General features: G+C 53.2%; 8 protein-coding genes across 8 annotated transcripts; 3 read left to right on the forward strand and 5 right to left on the reverse strand.

Moving 5' to 3' along the window:
- Positions 1-319: 319 nt before the first annotated feature.
- On the reverse strand, positions 320-2,437 carry N7474_005487 (rDNA-binding RNA polymerase I transcriptional factor; the record flags this gene model as incomplete). The annotated part of the gene is made up of 1 exon (XM_057196902.1): positions 320-2,437. One exon carries the CDS (start codon positions 2,435-2,437, stop codon positions 320-322), a length of 2,118 nt encoding a protein of 705 aa, XP_057054298.1.
- Positions 2,438-3,251: 814 nt separating this feature from the next.
- Positions 3,252-4,003, reverse strand: N7474_005488 (uncharacterized protein; the record flags this gene model as incomplete). The annotated part of the gene is made up of 2 exons (XM_057196903.1): positions 3,252-3,461; positions 3,512-4,003. The coding sequence occupies 2 exons, from the start codon at positions 4,001-4,003 to the stop codon at positions 3,252-3,254; spliced, it is 702 nt and encodes a 233-aa protein (XP_057054299.1).
- Positions 4,004-5,458: 1,455 nt separating this feature from the next.
- N7474_005489 (uncharacterized protein) lies at positions 5,459-6,007 on the reverse strand (the record flags this gene model as incomplete). The annotated part of the gene is made up of 1 exon (XM_057196904.1): positions 5,459-6,007. One exon carries the CDS (start codon positions 6,005-6,007, stop codon positions 5,459-5,461), a length of 549 nt encoding a protein of 182 aa, XP_057054300.1.
- Positions 6,008-6,707: 700 nt separating this feature from the next.
- N7474_005490 (CeGAL family transcription factor) lies at positions 6,708-8,756 on the forward strand (the record flags this gene model as incomplete). The annotated part of the gene is made up of 1 exon (XM_057196905.1): positions 6,708-8,756. The coding sequence occupies one exon, from the start codon at positions 6,708-6,710 to the stop codon at positions 8,754-8,756; it is 2,049 nt and encodes a 682-aa protein (XP_057054301.1).
- Positions 8,757-8,781: 25 nt separating this feature from the next.
- N7474_005491 (uncharacterized protein) lies at positions 8,782-9,720 on the reverse strand (the record flags this gene model as incomplete). Its single annotated transcript, XM_057196906.1, has 1 exon — positions 8,782-9,720. One exon carries the CDS (start codon positions 9,718-9,720, stop codon positions 8,782-8,784), a length of 939 nt encoding a protein of 312 aa, XP_057054302.1.
- A 435-nt stretch (positions 9,721-10,155) lies between these two features.
- N7474_005492 (putative tartrate dehydrogenase) lies at positions 10,156-11,369 on the forward strand (the record flags this gene model as incomplete). The annotated part of the gene is made up of 3 exons (XM_057196907.1): positions 10,156-10,420; positions 10,472-10,962; positions 11,019-11,369. The coding sequence occupies 3 exons, from the start codon at positions 10,156-10,158 to the stop codon at positions 11,367-11,369; spliced, it is 1,107 nt and encodes a 368-aa protein (XP_057054303.1).
- Positions 11,370-12,438: 1,069 nt separating this feature from the next.
- Positions 12,439-13,725, forward strand: N7474_005493 (type I glyceraldehyde-3-phosphate dehydrogenase; the record flags this gene model as incomplete). The annotated part of the gene is made up of 5 exons (XM_057196908.1): positions 12,439-12,523; positions 12,579-13,148; positions 13,204-13,318; positions 13,368-13,575; positions 13,630-13,725. The coding sequence occupies 5 exons, from the start codon at positions 12,439-12,441 to the stop codon at positions 13,723-13,725; spliced, it is 1,074 nt and encodes a 357-aa protein (XP_057054304.1).
- A 158-nt stretch (positions 13,726-13,883) lies between these two features.
- N7474_005494 (rRNA-processing protein PWP1) lies at positions 13,884-15,569 on the reverse strand (the record flags this gene model as incomplete). The annotated part of the gene is made up of 2 exons (XM_057196909.1): positions 13,884-15,243; positions 15,295-15,569. 2 exons carry the CDS (start codon positions 15,567-15,569, stop codon positions 13,884-13,886), a joined length of 1,635 nt encoding a protein of 544 aa, XP_057054305.1.
- Positions 15,570-15,732: the final 163 nt, after the last annotated feature.

Consider the following 15,732-nt stretch of genomic DNA (forward strand, 5'->3'; position numbering starts at 1 on the left):
CAATGCTATTTAAAGGGGAGCTGAGTTGTAGACGCAAAAAATTCCCATTTTTTAAATGACCGAGCTACTCTACCATCGTAGCTAGCACATGGTCAGAATAAGATACATTGTGGACATCAGTATCACATCACATCACAACACATCACAGCATAATCAGTCATCGAAGCATGGTATCAAGATCTACCAGTAGTAGAGACACGACAAAACATTGACACAAAAAACCACAAACGCCACGCTGAAACGACAGATAGAAACAATGTAGATCAAGACATGAAACCAGCTTCTGTAGATGACGGTCATTAATCCTCATCGGGCTTCTTCACTCCTCATCAGTTTCAGTGGCATCTTCCGCGCCGTCCTCACCATCTTCATCAGCGTCACTATCCGAATCATCCGCCTGGTCGAGACCCGGGATCCCGCGCCATTCGACATAGTCACCATCCAGCCAGCGGCGACTGCGCGGGAGGTGGTATGGATCGAAGGGGAAGTAGGCGTCGAGCTGGTAGCCCAGGGAATCGCCAGCGCGGATCTCGCGCTCGACTGCGCTGAAGCGCGGGTCTGCGAGGGTGGAGATGCTGCGGTAGGCCGTCACGCGGAGACGCTTGTTTGTCTCGAGGAGCGGGTAGACGTAGAGGAACTGGAAGTGGTGGGCGATGCGCGCGAACTCCGTGACGATGCTGGGCGAGCATACTTTCAGGGGGTTGAGGCGCGAGTAGATCACCTTGTGTAGCACCTCCTTGATATTCGGGGAGAAGGTTACTTGGCTCGGCTCTAGGTCGTCGACTTGCTCGGCGCTGTCGCCGTCCACGGCGGCGGTGGTGAGGTCGCGCCACCGGAAGCAGAAGATGTAGAGGAGGGCTTGCGCGGTGGAGTAGAAGGGCCCGTAGCGGCGGAGGTCGGGCCCGCGACAGCTACCTTCGTAGTCGGAGCGGAGCTTGTCGAGGTGGCTGAGGAGGAGGTCGAATACGTCCCGCACGACCTCCCCGGAGATGTGGGCGCCGCGGGCGACGAAGCTGGCTAGGTATGCGGCTGCGGATTGGCGCATGATCCCAGGCTGCAGCTTGTTGAAGATTAGGCCGATGCAGGTTGCGGCGAAGCGATCAACCAGTTCGGGCGAGCATTGGGAGAAGTGGAAGAGTAGGAACTGGGGGTGGCGGGATTTGTAGGTGGGGAGGATGATGGTTTGGAAGTGGCTCAGGAGGAGGTCGAGGGTGTTCTCCTTTTCAGCGAGAGTGCCAGATGTGAATGGGGTGTTGAAATACTCGAAGAGGACGTCGATCATCCCATCCACTTTCTGGATGTTTTCCTTGATCCCCTGCACGCGCTCGGTCTCAGCGTCGGCCGACTCATAAGAGGCATCGTCATCGATGTCATCCTCCTCCTCGTTCGCGTTCTCCTCATCAGCCGAGACTTCAAGTAGTAAATCTTCGCCGACTTCATCCTCGACGTCTTCCATATCCACTTGGATTTGGACATCGATTTTGACCAACTTCTCGGTGATCAGGGAGAGGATATCGGAACGGAGTTCAGGAGCGTAGGAGACGAGTTGAATGAGATTTTGTGTGTAGAAGATGTGGGATTTGGGCGAGTCCGTCTCGAAGGGGAATTGCTGAGACAAGATCGGGGACAGCGTGCCGCTGCCAGCGGGAACAAGCTTCATCACATGGCGCAGAGCCATATGGACACGCTTGTAGATTTCGGAACCGCGGACGGGCCCGTACCCAACGAGCTTGCCCGTCCCGCGAGGAACACTGCCGAGGTTGGTGGCCAGCATCTTCAGGATAGTACCCAGATAAGTACCCTGAGCGGCGGCCAGATTCCCCAGAAACCGGATGTAGAGCTTGACATAAGACTCGTCCCGACCGAGCCATTCGCTGTTGAGAACTGCCTGCACAAGGCCGTTGCAGGTCCGATCCAACGAGGCCACATGCGAGAGCAGCCCTTGGAGATGGTGTTTCAGAGCGGCATGCGTCGGTAAGTCGTACGACGCCATCACCTCGTCGTGGGCCTTTTTCGGATCCGCCGAGAAAATCTCCTTGATCCGGTCGTATGCCTCGCTGTCCGATGCAGAGACATGGCGGTGGATTGCCCTGCGCACCTCCTCCCGGACGACCGCAAGACTTTTTTCTGATGTGCCGGGGGGGGAATTATTTGGCTGATTACCAATCTCTCGCATCTCGACGTCGTTATTGAACTGGACGCGGGGCCGCTTCTTGGCCGAAGGGGCGTCATCGCCCGGATCGGAGCAGACAGACGAGGTGGGAGAAAGCGTCAAGTCCATCTCGTTGATTTTGCGTTTGACGCCGGCAGCCGCCGGTACGGACTTGGATTTTTTGAGGATCGACACGGGCGACGAAGCCGCTATCATTTTCGATTCGGAGTGTAGCGGTGTGGCCGTTACTGCCGGGTTTCGAGGAGCCGTGGCCAGAGAAACCATGACCAGCGAGGGATATGGATGAAATGACGAGGATATGCTATGCTAAGGATCGTTGATGGACATTTGCTAGTTCGCACTCGGGCATCTGGGCCGTCGGGAGTCGAACTGATGGAGGTCTGGTCTGAGCACACGACAGGTCGCGCGAGACTCGAGGTCTACCGTGGTGCTTCAGGGAAGGGGGAGACAGGGAAAAAGAAGCCGCATCTGTCTGCACCCGTGGCAAGCATCCAGTTTCTTCGACAGAGATCGATGAATCGGATGCAGACAGAGCCAGTGAGCACGTTGAAGCAAAAAGCAAAACAAGTCGAATTTTTTCCCTCACTCGAGTTGTGGGTCAACCCTGACGGCACTAACCGCTTTGGGGAACTACCATGGGGATTATGTCATCGGTGTCTCCTCGGCTCTACGGGGATGGCTTATTGTATGGTTTAAGGTAGATCAAGTGGTTTGTTTTTCCTGTTAACTTTCTCGGGCATGATAGTAGATATCCAACATCAACCACCGCTCAATCCAACACACAGAGCCAAACATCCTTGGAACCGAGAATGGCGCCGTCAGTCGCACAAAAAGAAAACCGCAGACATTCAATGATAGTAGAACGCGGGAACAGAAGAGACTCCTCCCATGGTATATGGTGCACCAAAACAAAATCAGATATCGTCAAAGAGGGAATAAGAGTGGGTCGTCAGTGGCGGCCGAGCGAAGAGAAGAAAATCCAGTCCTTCTAACAACAAGTCCGCGAGCTCGTGTCGTCAACATCACCCGCCTGGGTCAACCAGGACAAAATGATGAATCAAGTCGGGAGTTTCGTTCGTTACAGCCAGGCTCCAGTGCTGATGGGACCCAGTTGGTCGTCAAAGATGCTCCCGTAGAGTTCCTCGACTTCGGAGAGATAATCGTCCACGGAGAATTTCTTGAGGCCCTTGCGATGGAGCACCAGTTCCTCTTCATCGACCACGCGGAAGTTGCCGAATTCCTCCGCGACCTCGTTCACCTGCTCCAGTTCCTTGCCGAATGGGTGCAGCTCTGGGGTCTGTTGCGACACCCGTCCAGCTGAGTGGCCGGTCGGCACACTGGAGGGGGCGGGGACATGCGTGAGATGGATCGCTTGTGGGCCAGATCCTGGTGGGACCGTTTGGTGTGCGAGAGAGCCCGCTTCGGGATCACCGGGGCCTCGGTGGTGGACGAGGAGGAAGTTGACGAGCGCGGGTGACTGGTGACCGTCGCCGAGCGCTTGGGGAAGTAAGACGGGTTCGCCTCCACGGGAGATGTCTCACATGGCGACATATCCGGGGTGGTGATGGAGGAAGAGTAGCTGTGCGGAGAGAGGGCCGCGTCGGAGTCCGAACGCAATGATGACGATGACGACGAGCCAGCAGAGTTGAGATCGGGAGCGTTGTAGGCGAGCATATTCGTAGTCGACAGAAGCTGCACGGGGCCCGAGATGTTGCCGCGCTTTATAGTGCCCGAATTGAAGCGGACATGCCCGTCGGCGCGATATGGCATGGGCGCAGACACTTCCGGGCGCTTTGTGCGCTTGGTGAATGCGCGAGTGATGTTCGACATGACGGAATCGGGGATTTTTCACGGACTGCTAAATTTATCGCAGGTTGTGACGAAATCGGTCTCTCGCGTGGCCGACGATCGCAGGCGAAGAAGGGAAGGGAATGGAGGATCCGGCCAGGAATGTGCGGGATCGGATGGGCGGGTTGGATTCGGTCGAAATGTCAATTGGGGTGTCTGGCACTTTCCCAAAATGAATGTCAAGGTCAAGACCGTCGATATGTAGTTTTGCTCTGCAAAAGCTAGGAAGGCGAGGGTCTCCTTATTGCTTTTCCGTCCAGGGTGTAGCGAAGGAATGCAGCGGACAACCAGGACGCGCCAAGGGGGTAAGTTTTAGAAAGGGAAAAAAGGAGTCCAGGATCACAGATCACAGCATCAAGGACAGAGAAGAAAGAAAAGATAGAGAGAGAATGAAGGGCAAAGCCAAAACGAACGAAGGGCGGGAGAAGGAGAAGGAGAGATCAAACCGTGGAGCGACCGCGGCGCTTAGAGGTCGGGCTCCAGGGGGATCCACCATGTCCACCAGAGAGAAAACTTCAGTCTACAATTGACCCTGCGCTTGGTTACTCCTCCGAATGGTTCATCCCGCCAACCCTGGAAATCCCCCTCCCCGCTTTGCCTCCTTATTCTCGCCCAAGGGCCACTACGGGCAGGGGCAAATGGTTCTCCTCGATCAATCTAGGGCGACCTTCCCATTGTCCGAGGGGTGACTAGTTGTCCCAGGGGAGACGGTTGGTCCAAACTCTCCCCTCGTGGAAAATAATTAGAATGCGACGCCAGTGCCAAACTGATGCAATCCAGGCACACAGAATCCCTGGACTGAAACACCCGAACACACCCTCCCGGCGCTAAACTGCCTCGAAGGGCACGGATATCCTTTCGCCACCAACCACGTCCGTCCCCGCCCTGTTAGTAACGGACGCTAACTCCGTCGCCAGGGGAATTGGAGGTGCCTGATCGGCCACCCTGCGCGCGCCCACCGGCCAGTGATGGTGCATGCCGAGTGCTCCGTGATGCGACCGTGCGATGCGAGACCAGCACTTGCAACAGCGACCGGCGCCAGGACAGAGTTACCTCTTCGGTTCAGCTGGTGTGTCCTTGGGTCTGGCCGCGTGGGTGGATTCGGAGTGGGGCTTCGCCTGTACAATTCCTTGAAGAAGAGGGTCTGGACTGGACTGGACTGGACCGAGTGGAGGGCAGGATTTGAGAATGGCCACTGGAAGAAAATGGCCCGGTGAAGAGCGTAGTTTTGCACCAGGTTACATGAAATAATCATTATGGCGAGTGTAGCTTCAGACGCCGGAAAAACTCTCCTGCAGCGAAGAAAGACTTTTCTCGCCCAAGTCCCGTCGCCCAGTGGCCCACTTGGGTCGGAGTCCGGCCGTCCCAGATAAGCAGCGGGACGCGGGACATTTCATGTTTATGGACACACCAAACACACTCCGCGTCAGAAACGTATCAGAAGTATATACTAGGGTTTCTCTGCGTCAGCTGGCGCGCCGGCCCTGGTTCCGCTGCGGTTGGTTCGTTGTCCCTTGCAGCTGGAAGTGACCTGGCACATTCCCCCATATCAGACGGAGCCCGAGCAATTGATGCGGAAACCTCGCTAGTCACGGTGCCGTGTATGGCATATGATGAGGGTGAAGTTTCCAGCACGGGAGCATGCCGCCCGCGCTCTTCATGGCCACCTTCTGTGATGACCGTCTCTGGGGACAGATAAGAAGCGGAGTGCAACTGGGGACCTCCTAGACGACTCCAGTGGCGGGTCCCACCGAGATTACCTGGGGTAATCGGACCCGAATGAATATCTCCACCGGAGGCTACGGGAAATAACACCTCCCCAGCGGGCAGTTCAACGCTGAATTGCTCCGACATCACCGTCAACCAACGCTCCAGATCCGGCCATTCTCGTAGTGGAAGCTGAGACCACTCCTCCACGCGGGTAGCCTTTTGCTTGGGTGCAGTTTCGGGCTTCGGGGACGCGCGGATCATACTTGTGGCCTGCATTGAGCGCAGTGTCATGAGTGCTCCATATAATGCCTGCTCGGTCTCTGTTAATCGCTGCTCGAGTTGGTGAAGATAGCCCAGTGGTAGTCCCCTGCAGCAATGTCAACTTGATGTTTAAGCAGAGCTTGGGGTGCTTTACCTCTTCCCACTTTCTGGATAGGTGCATTTTGAGGGATCTCCAGTGCATTGTGAGCAGGATGGCCTATTGATTACCGATCAGTAAATAATGACCAAAGCTGTATTCTATCAGGCCATACAGCTTGCGGTCACACTAGTTCCGAAATTAGTATCAAGTCAGAGAAGAACTCGTGAGACACACATACTTTGCATTTTTTCTGTCTGCAACTCTCACAGGAGATAGGACTTGATTCTTCGCCCTCGGAGACTGAATATAGATCAGTCTTGGTTGCATTGCCAGGTGGTTGGATTGACTCGTACCCGCTGTCATGGCATCCGATGGCCTGGGGCGCTTGGAACGCGGACGCACCATCTTTTCGTATCGGATTGTGTCTTGAGCAAAATATGCTGGATATACCGCGCTCTTTAATGACTTCGTGAGACCTTCCTGTTGATTGAAAGGGAGTTAACATGCCGAGTTGGTTTCCGGACAAAGAAACCTCCGGGACTCCACGTGATCCCGAAGACATCATCTCGACAGGACTTGTTTCGGATGAATAATATCTGCGAAAAAAATGTGATAATGGAATCACATTCCCCAGCCAGTACCAGGGTCGATGAACACGAACCCGAATGGCAGTATGGACCCCGCGCCAAACGCCAGAAGCGAGCCTCAACGACAGGCACAACGCAGCCATCGCCCCGGGAGATAGGTTACATGAGAGAATCCCAACACGACGGCTCGGCCAGTTTTATTGGGAGCTCCAGCGGTATTCACTTTATCCGACATGTATACGATGCCTTTGCGCGGCGTTCTGCGGACCTGCATAGGTCTCGGGTCCGTGACCGGTGCTCTGTGCCGGGTGAAGATGACCGGCTACGAAGTGTGGGCGCCGATGAGCTATGGTCGAATCAGGAGTTAGACTTTTCAGAAATTTCCAATTACTCGTTTGATGACCTTGCCCGCTGGACGCATAGTTACTTTGAACACTGGCATCCGATATTTCCCTTCTTGCACGCACCGACGGTCCTCACGTCTATGGAGAAGGCCAGTCAATCAGGAATAGAAGCCTTAGGGCGGATCGAGATGATCATTCTTCGTTCCGTGGTTTCTATATCCCTTGGAGACAGCAGACAGTCCGGCACAGCCCATCTAGGACGCGTCCCTTCAACTCTAGTCTTTCGCACCGTTCGGCATATGATGCAAGACATACAAAGTCTCCTCTCAGAATCAACAACACTGCCCTTACTACAAGCTGCATTCTCCATTCAGCTCGTGCTCGTGTCACTCCTACGCCTCAACATTGCTTCCCGGGTAGGAGGCACAATTACTCGCTCCGCGTTCCATCTAGGTCTGCACCGCTGCCCGGGACGCTTCTCGTGCTTTCGCCACGAGGAGGCTAATATTCGACGGCGACTATTTTGGTCCATATATTGTCTTGAACGATACCTTTCCCAAGCACTAGGGATCCCGCTAGCCATCAGAGACGATGATATTGATGTCTGTTATCCCGGGGAAGAGACACATACTACAGCTACATCTAGAACGGATGGCGATCATCGACTGCGGCTACTTTGTCATCTTGCAAAATTCGCGAGAATCCGCGGCCTTGTGGTGGAACTGCGCAATAAGTCTATCTTACACAGCCACCCAAATTCCCTGGAAGCGGCGCGCGTCAATGGAGAGATGTCGCAATGGTGGAATGAAGTCTACGATGATGTGTACCCCGTCGACGATGACGGAGATACTCCTTCATTACAACTATACCATCGATCGCTTTTGATAATCTTGAAGAATGAAGCCATCATCTCCATGAATAGGCCGCTCCTCGCGGCCGAGAAACCCAGCCCTGAATACAAGAACGCACTGCAGACGTGTATCGAGTCCTCGCGGTCTTTGCTCTTGGAATTGAACAGATATAGGGCTTCTGCGTCCAGAGAGGAACAGGCAGGGTCGGATGCTCCACTGTCCTGGCCATCGTTTACTTGGGCTACATGGATGGCGTGCCTTATTCTGATGTATGCCTCGTGGGAAGGGGACTTTCCCGTCCCGTTGGCGCTCAAATATGCGAAAATGGGGATTAGGATTTTTGAAAATCTAGCGTTGCGTGGAAGTGGATGGCCGGAGACTTGCATCGAGGCGATCAAAGGCATGGAGTCTGCGTTATTGACTAGCGTGGACTCTTCCAAGAAGTCACAGAATGCAGTCATTTTGTCGAATCATCAGTCCAATCTTCAGTCTGTCGAACGCCTTGACATACCAACTCTGCGAGAAAACAGGGGAGGCAGCAGTGGTTCTCAGGGTGATTTGCCTGGCGGAGCGCAACTTCCCGAAACCTCCGTTACCTCACCAGACCGTGGAGTGGGACCTGCACAGCCTTTCAACTCGGTCGTGCTCGCCTCGCAAACCAACGCTGGCGACAGCTCGGTCATTTCAGACCTAACAAACCACGGATTCTCTTTGAGTGGGTATACTTCTGCCGGCCTTGTCTTTGGCAACACGGCCGACAGAGAGATGCCATTCTGCCCCTGGGCTGTGGGCGAGGACTCCACGCCCTTCCCAGACTCCTCTGTCCCTGACCTCTGGAGTGTCGCTGATGCGCCATGGATGATCCACGAAAATTTCCTATGATCTTGTAGCTATAGCATATCACAACTCACTTGTACAAAACCGTGTCAACAACTCTTCGTTCCCGATCAAGAACAACGCGCAACTGCCCTTTCCTGGCCGTCATATCCAAGCCAAAGAACCCATCCCGTAACTGGTCGAGATACAGCTCATACGCAGGCATATAGCCACGCACAAAATCCACAACCTGCTCATCCATCATACCTTCATTCTTGATCTCACGAAGGGCATGTTCCTGTTGGATCCTCCACTGGTAAACATTTACCAAATCGTTCGTGTCCAAATGAACAAGGAAATCTAAATGCTGAGGCCCCATGAACGAGTCACAGTAGTTTCGCAAGCTGTGGTTGGCCTGAACGAGATGTTCCAGTTTATGGTCACCCAGCGTGACAATCGGATACTCTGATTTCGTGACATTTTTCTGGGCATCTTCCCACTTTTTCTGTATTGTCTGCTCGTCCAAGGGTTGGAAACCAACACACCAGCCCTCGAACACGACAACATCTACCACTTCTCCAGCAGTAATACGAGTCCATGTCTCTTTAGGTGCTCTCGCGCCTTCGCCGTTAAACTTGCTCTTATCAAAGACTGGAATCAAGGTATCCTCAGATGTCTTTGTTAAGCTATCGAAGAAAGTAACTGCAAGCTTCGTGTCGTGTGTACCGGGCTGGCCGCGCGTCCTGAGAAGTTTATTTGATGCATTGTCGTTGCGCAATTGAACCAGATCTTCGTGGTCGAGATAGAGGTCGTCGAGAGAGAGATTGATTGTCCTAAGTTTGTGCTTCTCGTTCAATGCTTGCACGAGCGCGGAGGTCCAGGTGGATTTCCCGCTGCCTTGGAGCCCGGTTAGGGCGAGGATAAACGGGCGCTTGGTTTTTCCAGCTGGTGGTTCCGATTTCGTATGTTTTTCAATGTAGGGCAGAATGTAATTCAGAACTTGATCGATATTCTGGTGGGGAATCGTCATGGTTGCGGAGTTTGTGGCAATCAATTCGGAAGACGCAGCTTAAAGACAGAACAATGTCGATAAATGAGATCTGCGGATGGCTGTGCCTTTTATGCAGTTCTTCATTTCTCGCCCGAATGCCATCCTCGACACTCAACTAGGGCTGGTCTTGACCCACCCGGATACCGTACCCGTTAGTCTCCGGAGCATGTCAGAGCATCCCCGGATATGTCTTGCTCCTAGTGGGTCTTCCGGTGTATGAAACCTCCGAGATCTACACAATCATCGCGAATCGCCCAGTGTCTTTTCTATCTCACGGCTATTAATTGGTAGAAAGCTTAGAAAATCTGTTGCCACGGGCTTAATCCCGCAGCATTCGACAGACTTTAAAAACCCCCGCTAACCGTTTCTTTCGGACCATCTTCACGCAACACCTGGACCTACCAAGCTGCTAGAATGTCACCCTCTTCTACTCTCTCAGCCCAAAATACCTACAACATAGCTGCCATTCCAGCCGATGGCATCGGTCCCGAGGTTATCGAGGCTGGCATCACGGCTCTGGATGCACTGACCGACACCCTCCAAACGTTCAAATTGAACTTCACTCACTACGACTGGAGTTCTGAGACATACAAGAAAACCGGCAAATACATCCCGGACGGTGGCCTGGACGAGCTCAAGAAGCACGATGCCATTTTCTTCGGTGCTGTTGGGGCCCCGGGTAAGCAAAGGAACTCCTCGAGTTGTATACCCGGCTAAGAAATGACCGTAGATGTCCCCGACCACATCTCTCTATGGGGCTTGCGTCTAGCGATCTGTCAGCCCCTACAGCAGTACGCCAACGTGCGTCCAACGCGAGTCTTCCGCGGAACCGAGTCTCCGCTGCGCAAGTGCAAGACCAGCGATTTGGACTGGGTGATTGTCAGAGAGAACAGCGAAGGTGAGTATGCCGGACAAGGAGGGCGCTCGCATCAGGGAAAGCCATGGGAGGTTGCGACAGAGACTGCCATATTCTCTCGTCATGGGGTTGAGAGAATCATGCGGTTCGCTTTTGAGACAGCGCAGAAGAGACCGCGGAAGCTGTTGACTGTTGTCACTAAGAGCAATGCCCAGCGCAATGGAATGGTTCTGTGGGATGAAGTTGCCAAGTCCGTTGCTGAGGAGTTTCCGGACGTGACCGTGGATAAAATGCTGGTGGACGCTATGACTACGCGGATGGTTCTGAGGCCCGAGAGCTTGGATACTATTGTTGCTACTAACTTGGTAAGTCCGTATATTGTCATGATGTGGGTGTCTGGCTGATATTGTTGATGTTACAGCACGCGGATATCTTGTCTGACCTCGCTGCTGCCCTGGCCGGCTCTATTGGAATTGCGCCTACTTCTAATCTGGATCCTACGCGGCAGTATCCTAGCATGTTTGAACCGATTCACGGGTCGGCCTTTGACATCACTGGAATGGGCATTTCGAACCCTGTGGCTACTTTTTGGACAGCGGCGGAGATGCTTGGTTGGCTTGGCGAGGAAGATGCGTCCAAGAAGTTACTGGATTGCGTCGAGAATGTGTGCGAGCAGGGAATTTTGACCCGTGACTTGGGTGGGAATGCGACTACTAAGGAAGTCACTGACGCAGTGGTGGTAGAGATTAAGAAGCTTGCGTTGAGCAAGTAGGATGTTGACTTAAACCTGTGGATGACCCGCGCTGTTCTGATAGTAGTTGTTTTACCACACATATTGAGATTTGAACAGAGCTTTGAAGACATCATAGATTGGCGAGACCGGAATGTTGAAAAGCCATGGACTATTCTTGGCAGATTAAAATGCCGATGCGGAGGAAGCGTATGGAGTAGAGTTCTTCCGCTGCTCTGAGATGTCGGCCAAATACACGATGGCCTTTATTCGTGAAATTGGCCTGGACTTCTTTCTGATAGGAATTGCCGATGGAAATACCACCTATTGAAACCCATTATCTAACAGAAATAGACACCATCCAGAATATCGGGTCTTGTCCGAAGTTGAGTATGAGATCATCTCTACCAAGATCTTCATTGAAAGCCTGTTCTTGTCAATGATAATAGCGAACAATATCGATTCGTTCTTAATTAGTGCCCTCTTGTCAACCTGTGCCTCAATTCTTGTTTTCTACTGGTTCTTCTAGTATGTATCAACTGTTTCCCGTTATCCAGGTCCGGCGCATCGAACTACCATGTCCCAAGGCTAACTAACCTATTTGAAGCCTCAACATTCGAAACCTCCGACTTCCGCCAGTTTCTCCCCCAATTGGATCCAATCCTAAACAAATCCGTCCCAGCAGGCCGGAGGCCCCTGCGTCACTTCCACTGCCGCTCCGCTGAGCCGGGTCGTGGGGGCGGGAGTTTCGGCGAAAACCGGCATCGTTATTGGCTGCGGCTGCTCCGTCGTCTCGGTTATCCGATGACGGCAAGGACCAAGGCAATTTGGACTCGACAGCTATACTGGTAATCTCGCAACTGAGGTATTTCCGATCGGATTGTCTGGCTCTGATCGGAGGTTTTGAAAGCCGATGCAATATCCGTGATACTTGTCCGATCGTCGTTGGGTTGAAGGACTCGGCAGTGATGAGGGCTAGATTTACTTATAGATAATGGCGTCCTCTGGCCTGGGAGAATATCTTAGAAAAAATGTAGAACAATTGTATTTACCTTGTTTAGACAATCCAGGCAATTTCAGACCTTCCTTGTTTGGCCCAACCCTACCTACCATGGCACCCTCCATTCACGACGCTCCCATCAACCACACACAGTCGACAGTCTGTAAAGTCGGCATCAATGGCTTCGGTCGGATAGGTAAGCTGGTTAATGAAACTGGATAGAATGTACAATAACACCTCCGTCCATCTAGGCCGCAATGTCCTCCGCGCAGCACTAGTCCGGTCCGATATCCAAGTAGTCGCGATCAACCACACCTGCAACACGGTCGAAGACCTAATCTACCTGATCCGCTACGACTCATCCATGGGCGATCTTGACGAAAGAACTCCTATTCACGCTCTATCTGACCACCTGATCAGCATCAACGGCAATCAAATAGCCCTGACCTCAGAGCGCGATCTGAAGAAGCTTAACTGGGCCTCCCTGGGAGTTGACTATGTCCTCGAATGCACGGGCAAGTTCACCAAGCGGGATTTGGCAATGGACCATATCACACATGGCCAGGCGAAGCGCGTTCTCATCTCTGCGCCGAGCTCGGATTCGCCTTCTTTTGTTTATGGCGTGAACTCGGATTCGTATACTCCTACCGAGGACTGCCGCGTTGTGTCGAATGCTAGCTGCACGACGAACTGCGTTACGCCCGTCCTAAAAGTTCTTCATGGAGCATTCGGGATCTCTCAGGGCTTTTTGACGACGGTCCATGCTGCCACGCGATCGCAGCAGGTGCTAGATGGGTATAGCAAGAAGAACAAGCGACTGGGTAAGAGACAACCACAAACTGCATCTTCATATTGATAGGTACTAATATTGAATAGGCCGCGGAGTCTTCAATAACATCATTCCCACAAGCACAGGTGCAGCCAAAGCCGTCGCGGCCGTGTTGCCTGAGTTGAAGGGGAAAGTGACTGGCGTGTCGATCCGGGTGCCAACGTACGTGCTTTGATGCATCTATTTTTGCCCTTTTAACAAATAGAACTAGACCCAATGTCTCCATGATCGATTTGACGGTCTGCACCGCTCAACCCACATCTCTATCTGAGATCCTGGCTGCCTTCCGTCGAGCCGCGAAGCTGGACATGGCCGGCGTGCTGAAAGTCACCGACGAGGAGCTCGTCAGCAGTGATTACAATGGCAGCTCGTATAGTGCTATCATCGATGCGCCTGCTTGTGCCGAGCTTAACCCTCAGGTATGTTTATTATGTTGCCTTTTCAAGGGGATGTGGATATTGACTGGTCTGCAGTTCTTCAAAATTATGGCCTGGTATGACAATGAATGGGGATACTCGAATCGTCTGCTGGATTTGACGACTCTGGTGCATGAGCGGGAGACTTCGTGATCTTTGATTTTTTACATGCATCGCTCATAGATATAGAGCCTAGATGGCGATCTAGAAGGATTAGACAAGCGAATAGAGTAATTTATACTTGCATATTGATAATATCAACGCGCGGTCTATATTTTTGTGTAAGAATTGACTCTTCGGGTATCTGACATTTAATCCTCATCCATCGACTCCCACCCATCGGCTCCAGGAACGTCAGGGCCCGCGCCGTCCTCAGCATCACCGTCATCATCCGAATCGTCATTATCCGCAGGCATCCCAATCATCCGCTCCGGCACCTCGCCCGCCAGATCCGGCATCCGCGAGACGAATGCGCGGCGCACGGCGCCGTTAGTCGATGCGTCCCAAATCTGCACAACACCCTTGCTGCCGGCGATAGCCAGGCGGAAGCTCACCTCCGGATCAGGAGCAAAGCTAGTGGAGAAAACCTTGCCGACGTCGAACTTGCGTGAAACAACCAGGCTCGGCTTGTTGTCTTCAACATTCCACAACTTCACCTGTTTATCTGTCGATCCGGTCACCAGGAAGCCGGGGATAGAGCTATTGATGTCGAAGGAGGAGACGGAGGAGTCGTGGGCCTGCAGCGACCACACCGGCTTGGACTCGGCCGGGGTAGCGGGGATGTTGCGCACGTCATAGCGGTACACCATGCCACCGTCGGTAGTGACGTAGAAGTAATTGGGGTCGTGCGGATCCCAGCGCACAGTCTCAACGTCGGCGTCGACACCCCAGCGGGCCTGGGCATCGGGGGCACGCATGTCGGCCGCCACAACGGTCCGGTCGTAGCTACCAGTGAGCAAAGCCGTCGACTCCTTCGGGTGCCAGTCTAGCGAGCACACTTTGTCGGTGTGATGCGAGTAAGACTTGGCGCAGCTGGTCGTGTTAAGGTCCCAAAGCTTGACGGTTCGGTCTGCCGATGCCGATGCCAAAAGGTTGCGGTGAAGCCGGTTGGCTGCGAGCCCCAGCACGGAATCGATGTGATATTCGTCGTTCGCTTTGGGCTTCTTCTTCTTTGACTTCTTCTTGGTCTCGGGCTGGCCGCCCTGCCCCAGGATAGCGTTGGGATACATACTGTCGACCACATCCAAATCCCAAATCTCAATGTCGGGCTCCATTGTGCCCACGGCAACAAAGTTTCCTTGTTCCCGCCCCTCTGTGTTCTTGCCCACGGGAATATCAAGCCACTCCAGGCAAAGTGGAATGGCAGGCAGCATGATGTCGTGGTGAACGTACATGTTGTCCGCCTGGTCCTCGTAAACGTAGACCTCAAGGTGAGCCACCTCATCTTCGAGCTTTCCAGCCAGAATCATGTTGTCCGAAGGCAAGATTTGCAATTCCTCGCGCTCCTCGTCGTCTTCTTCCTCAGGAATGACCAGGTACGGGTCCGCCTCGTTGGGCTGGTGATACGCCAGAGACTTGACATTGCCGAACATAGTAACTTTCTCTCCCTCCTCGTCTTTTTCGTCACTGTCATAATGCTCCAGGTCGAATTCTTTGAGAACATCGTCGTCACTTTATGCCGTCAGTATGCAGTTATTTCTCCTCGGGTTCTGTCCAACTCACTCTTTCGTGGCCGATTTCCCACTATCATTCTCCGCGGCATCCTGGCCTGCGACTGACACACCACCATTCTTGTGATCCTCGTCCTCATCCATGGCAGTGTCTTCTTCCGCTTGGCCCTCTTGGGCAGCGTTCAGATCCTCTTGCGCATCTTCCAGCTGCATACGCGCAAGCTTGGATATCCGGCCCATTTCCTCCTCGTCAATCTCATATTTTGTGGGGAATTGGGCAGCGACACCGCGCCGCACCCAAGCCGTTGTGGTGATCATGGACGACATGATTGGGAGTGAGAGAGGAAGATCATCCAAATCTTCAACTTTTTTTTGGCTGGACTGTTTCCGCCCGATTCTGCCGGGCGATCCACTTACCGCCCATATTCATCCTACTACTATCTGCCTCTTCCTTCTTCATTGCACTGCGAGACTCTCTGGAACGGATACT

The sequence above is a fragment of the Penicillium riverlandense genome (assembly GCF_028828495.1).
Source record: "Penicillium riverlandense strain IBT 135883 chromosome Unknown utg000003l_segment0_segment0, whole genome shotgun sequence".
In the NCBI taxonomy this organism is placed as follows: Eukaryota; Fungi; Ascomycota; class Eurotiomycetes; order Eurotiales; family Aspergillaceae; genus Penicillium; species Penicillium riverlandense.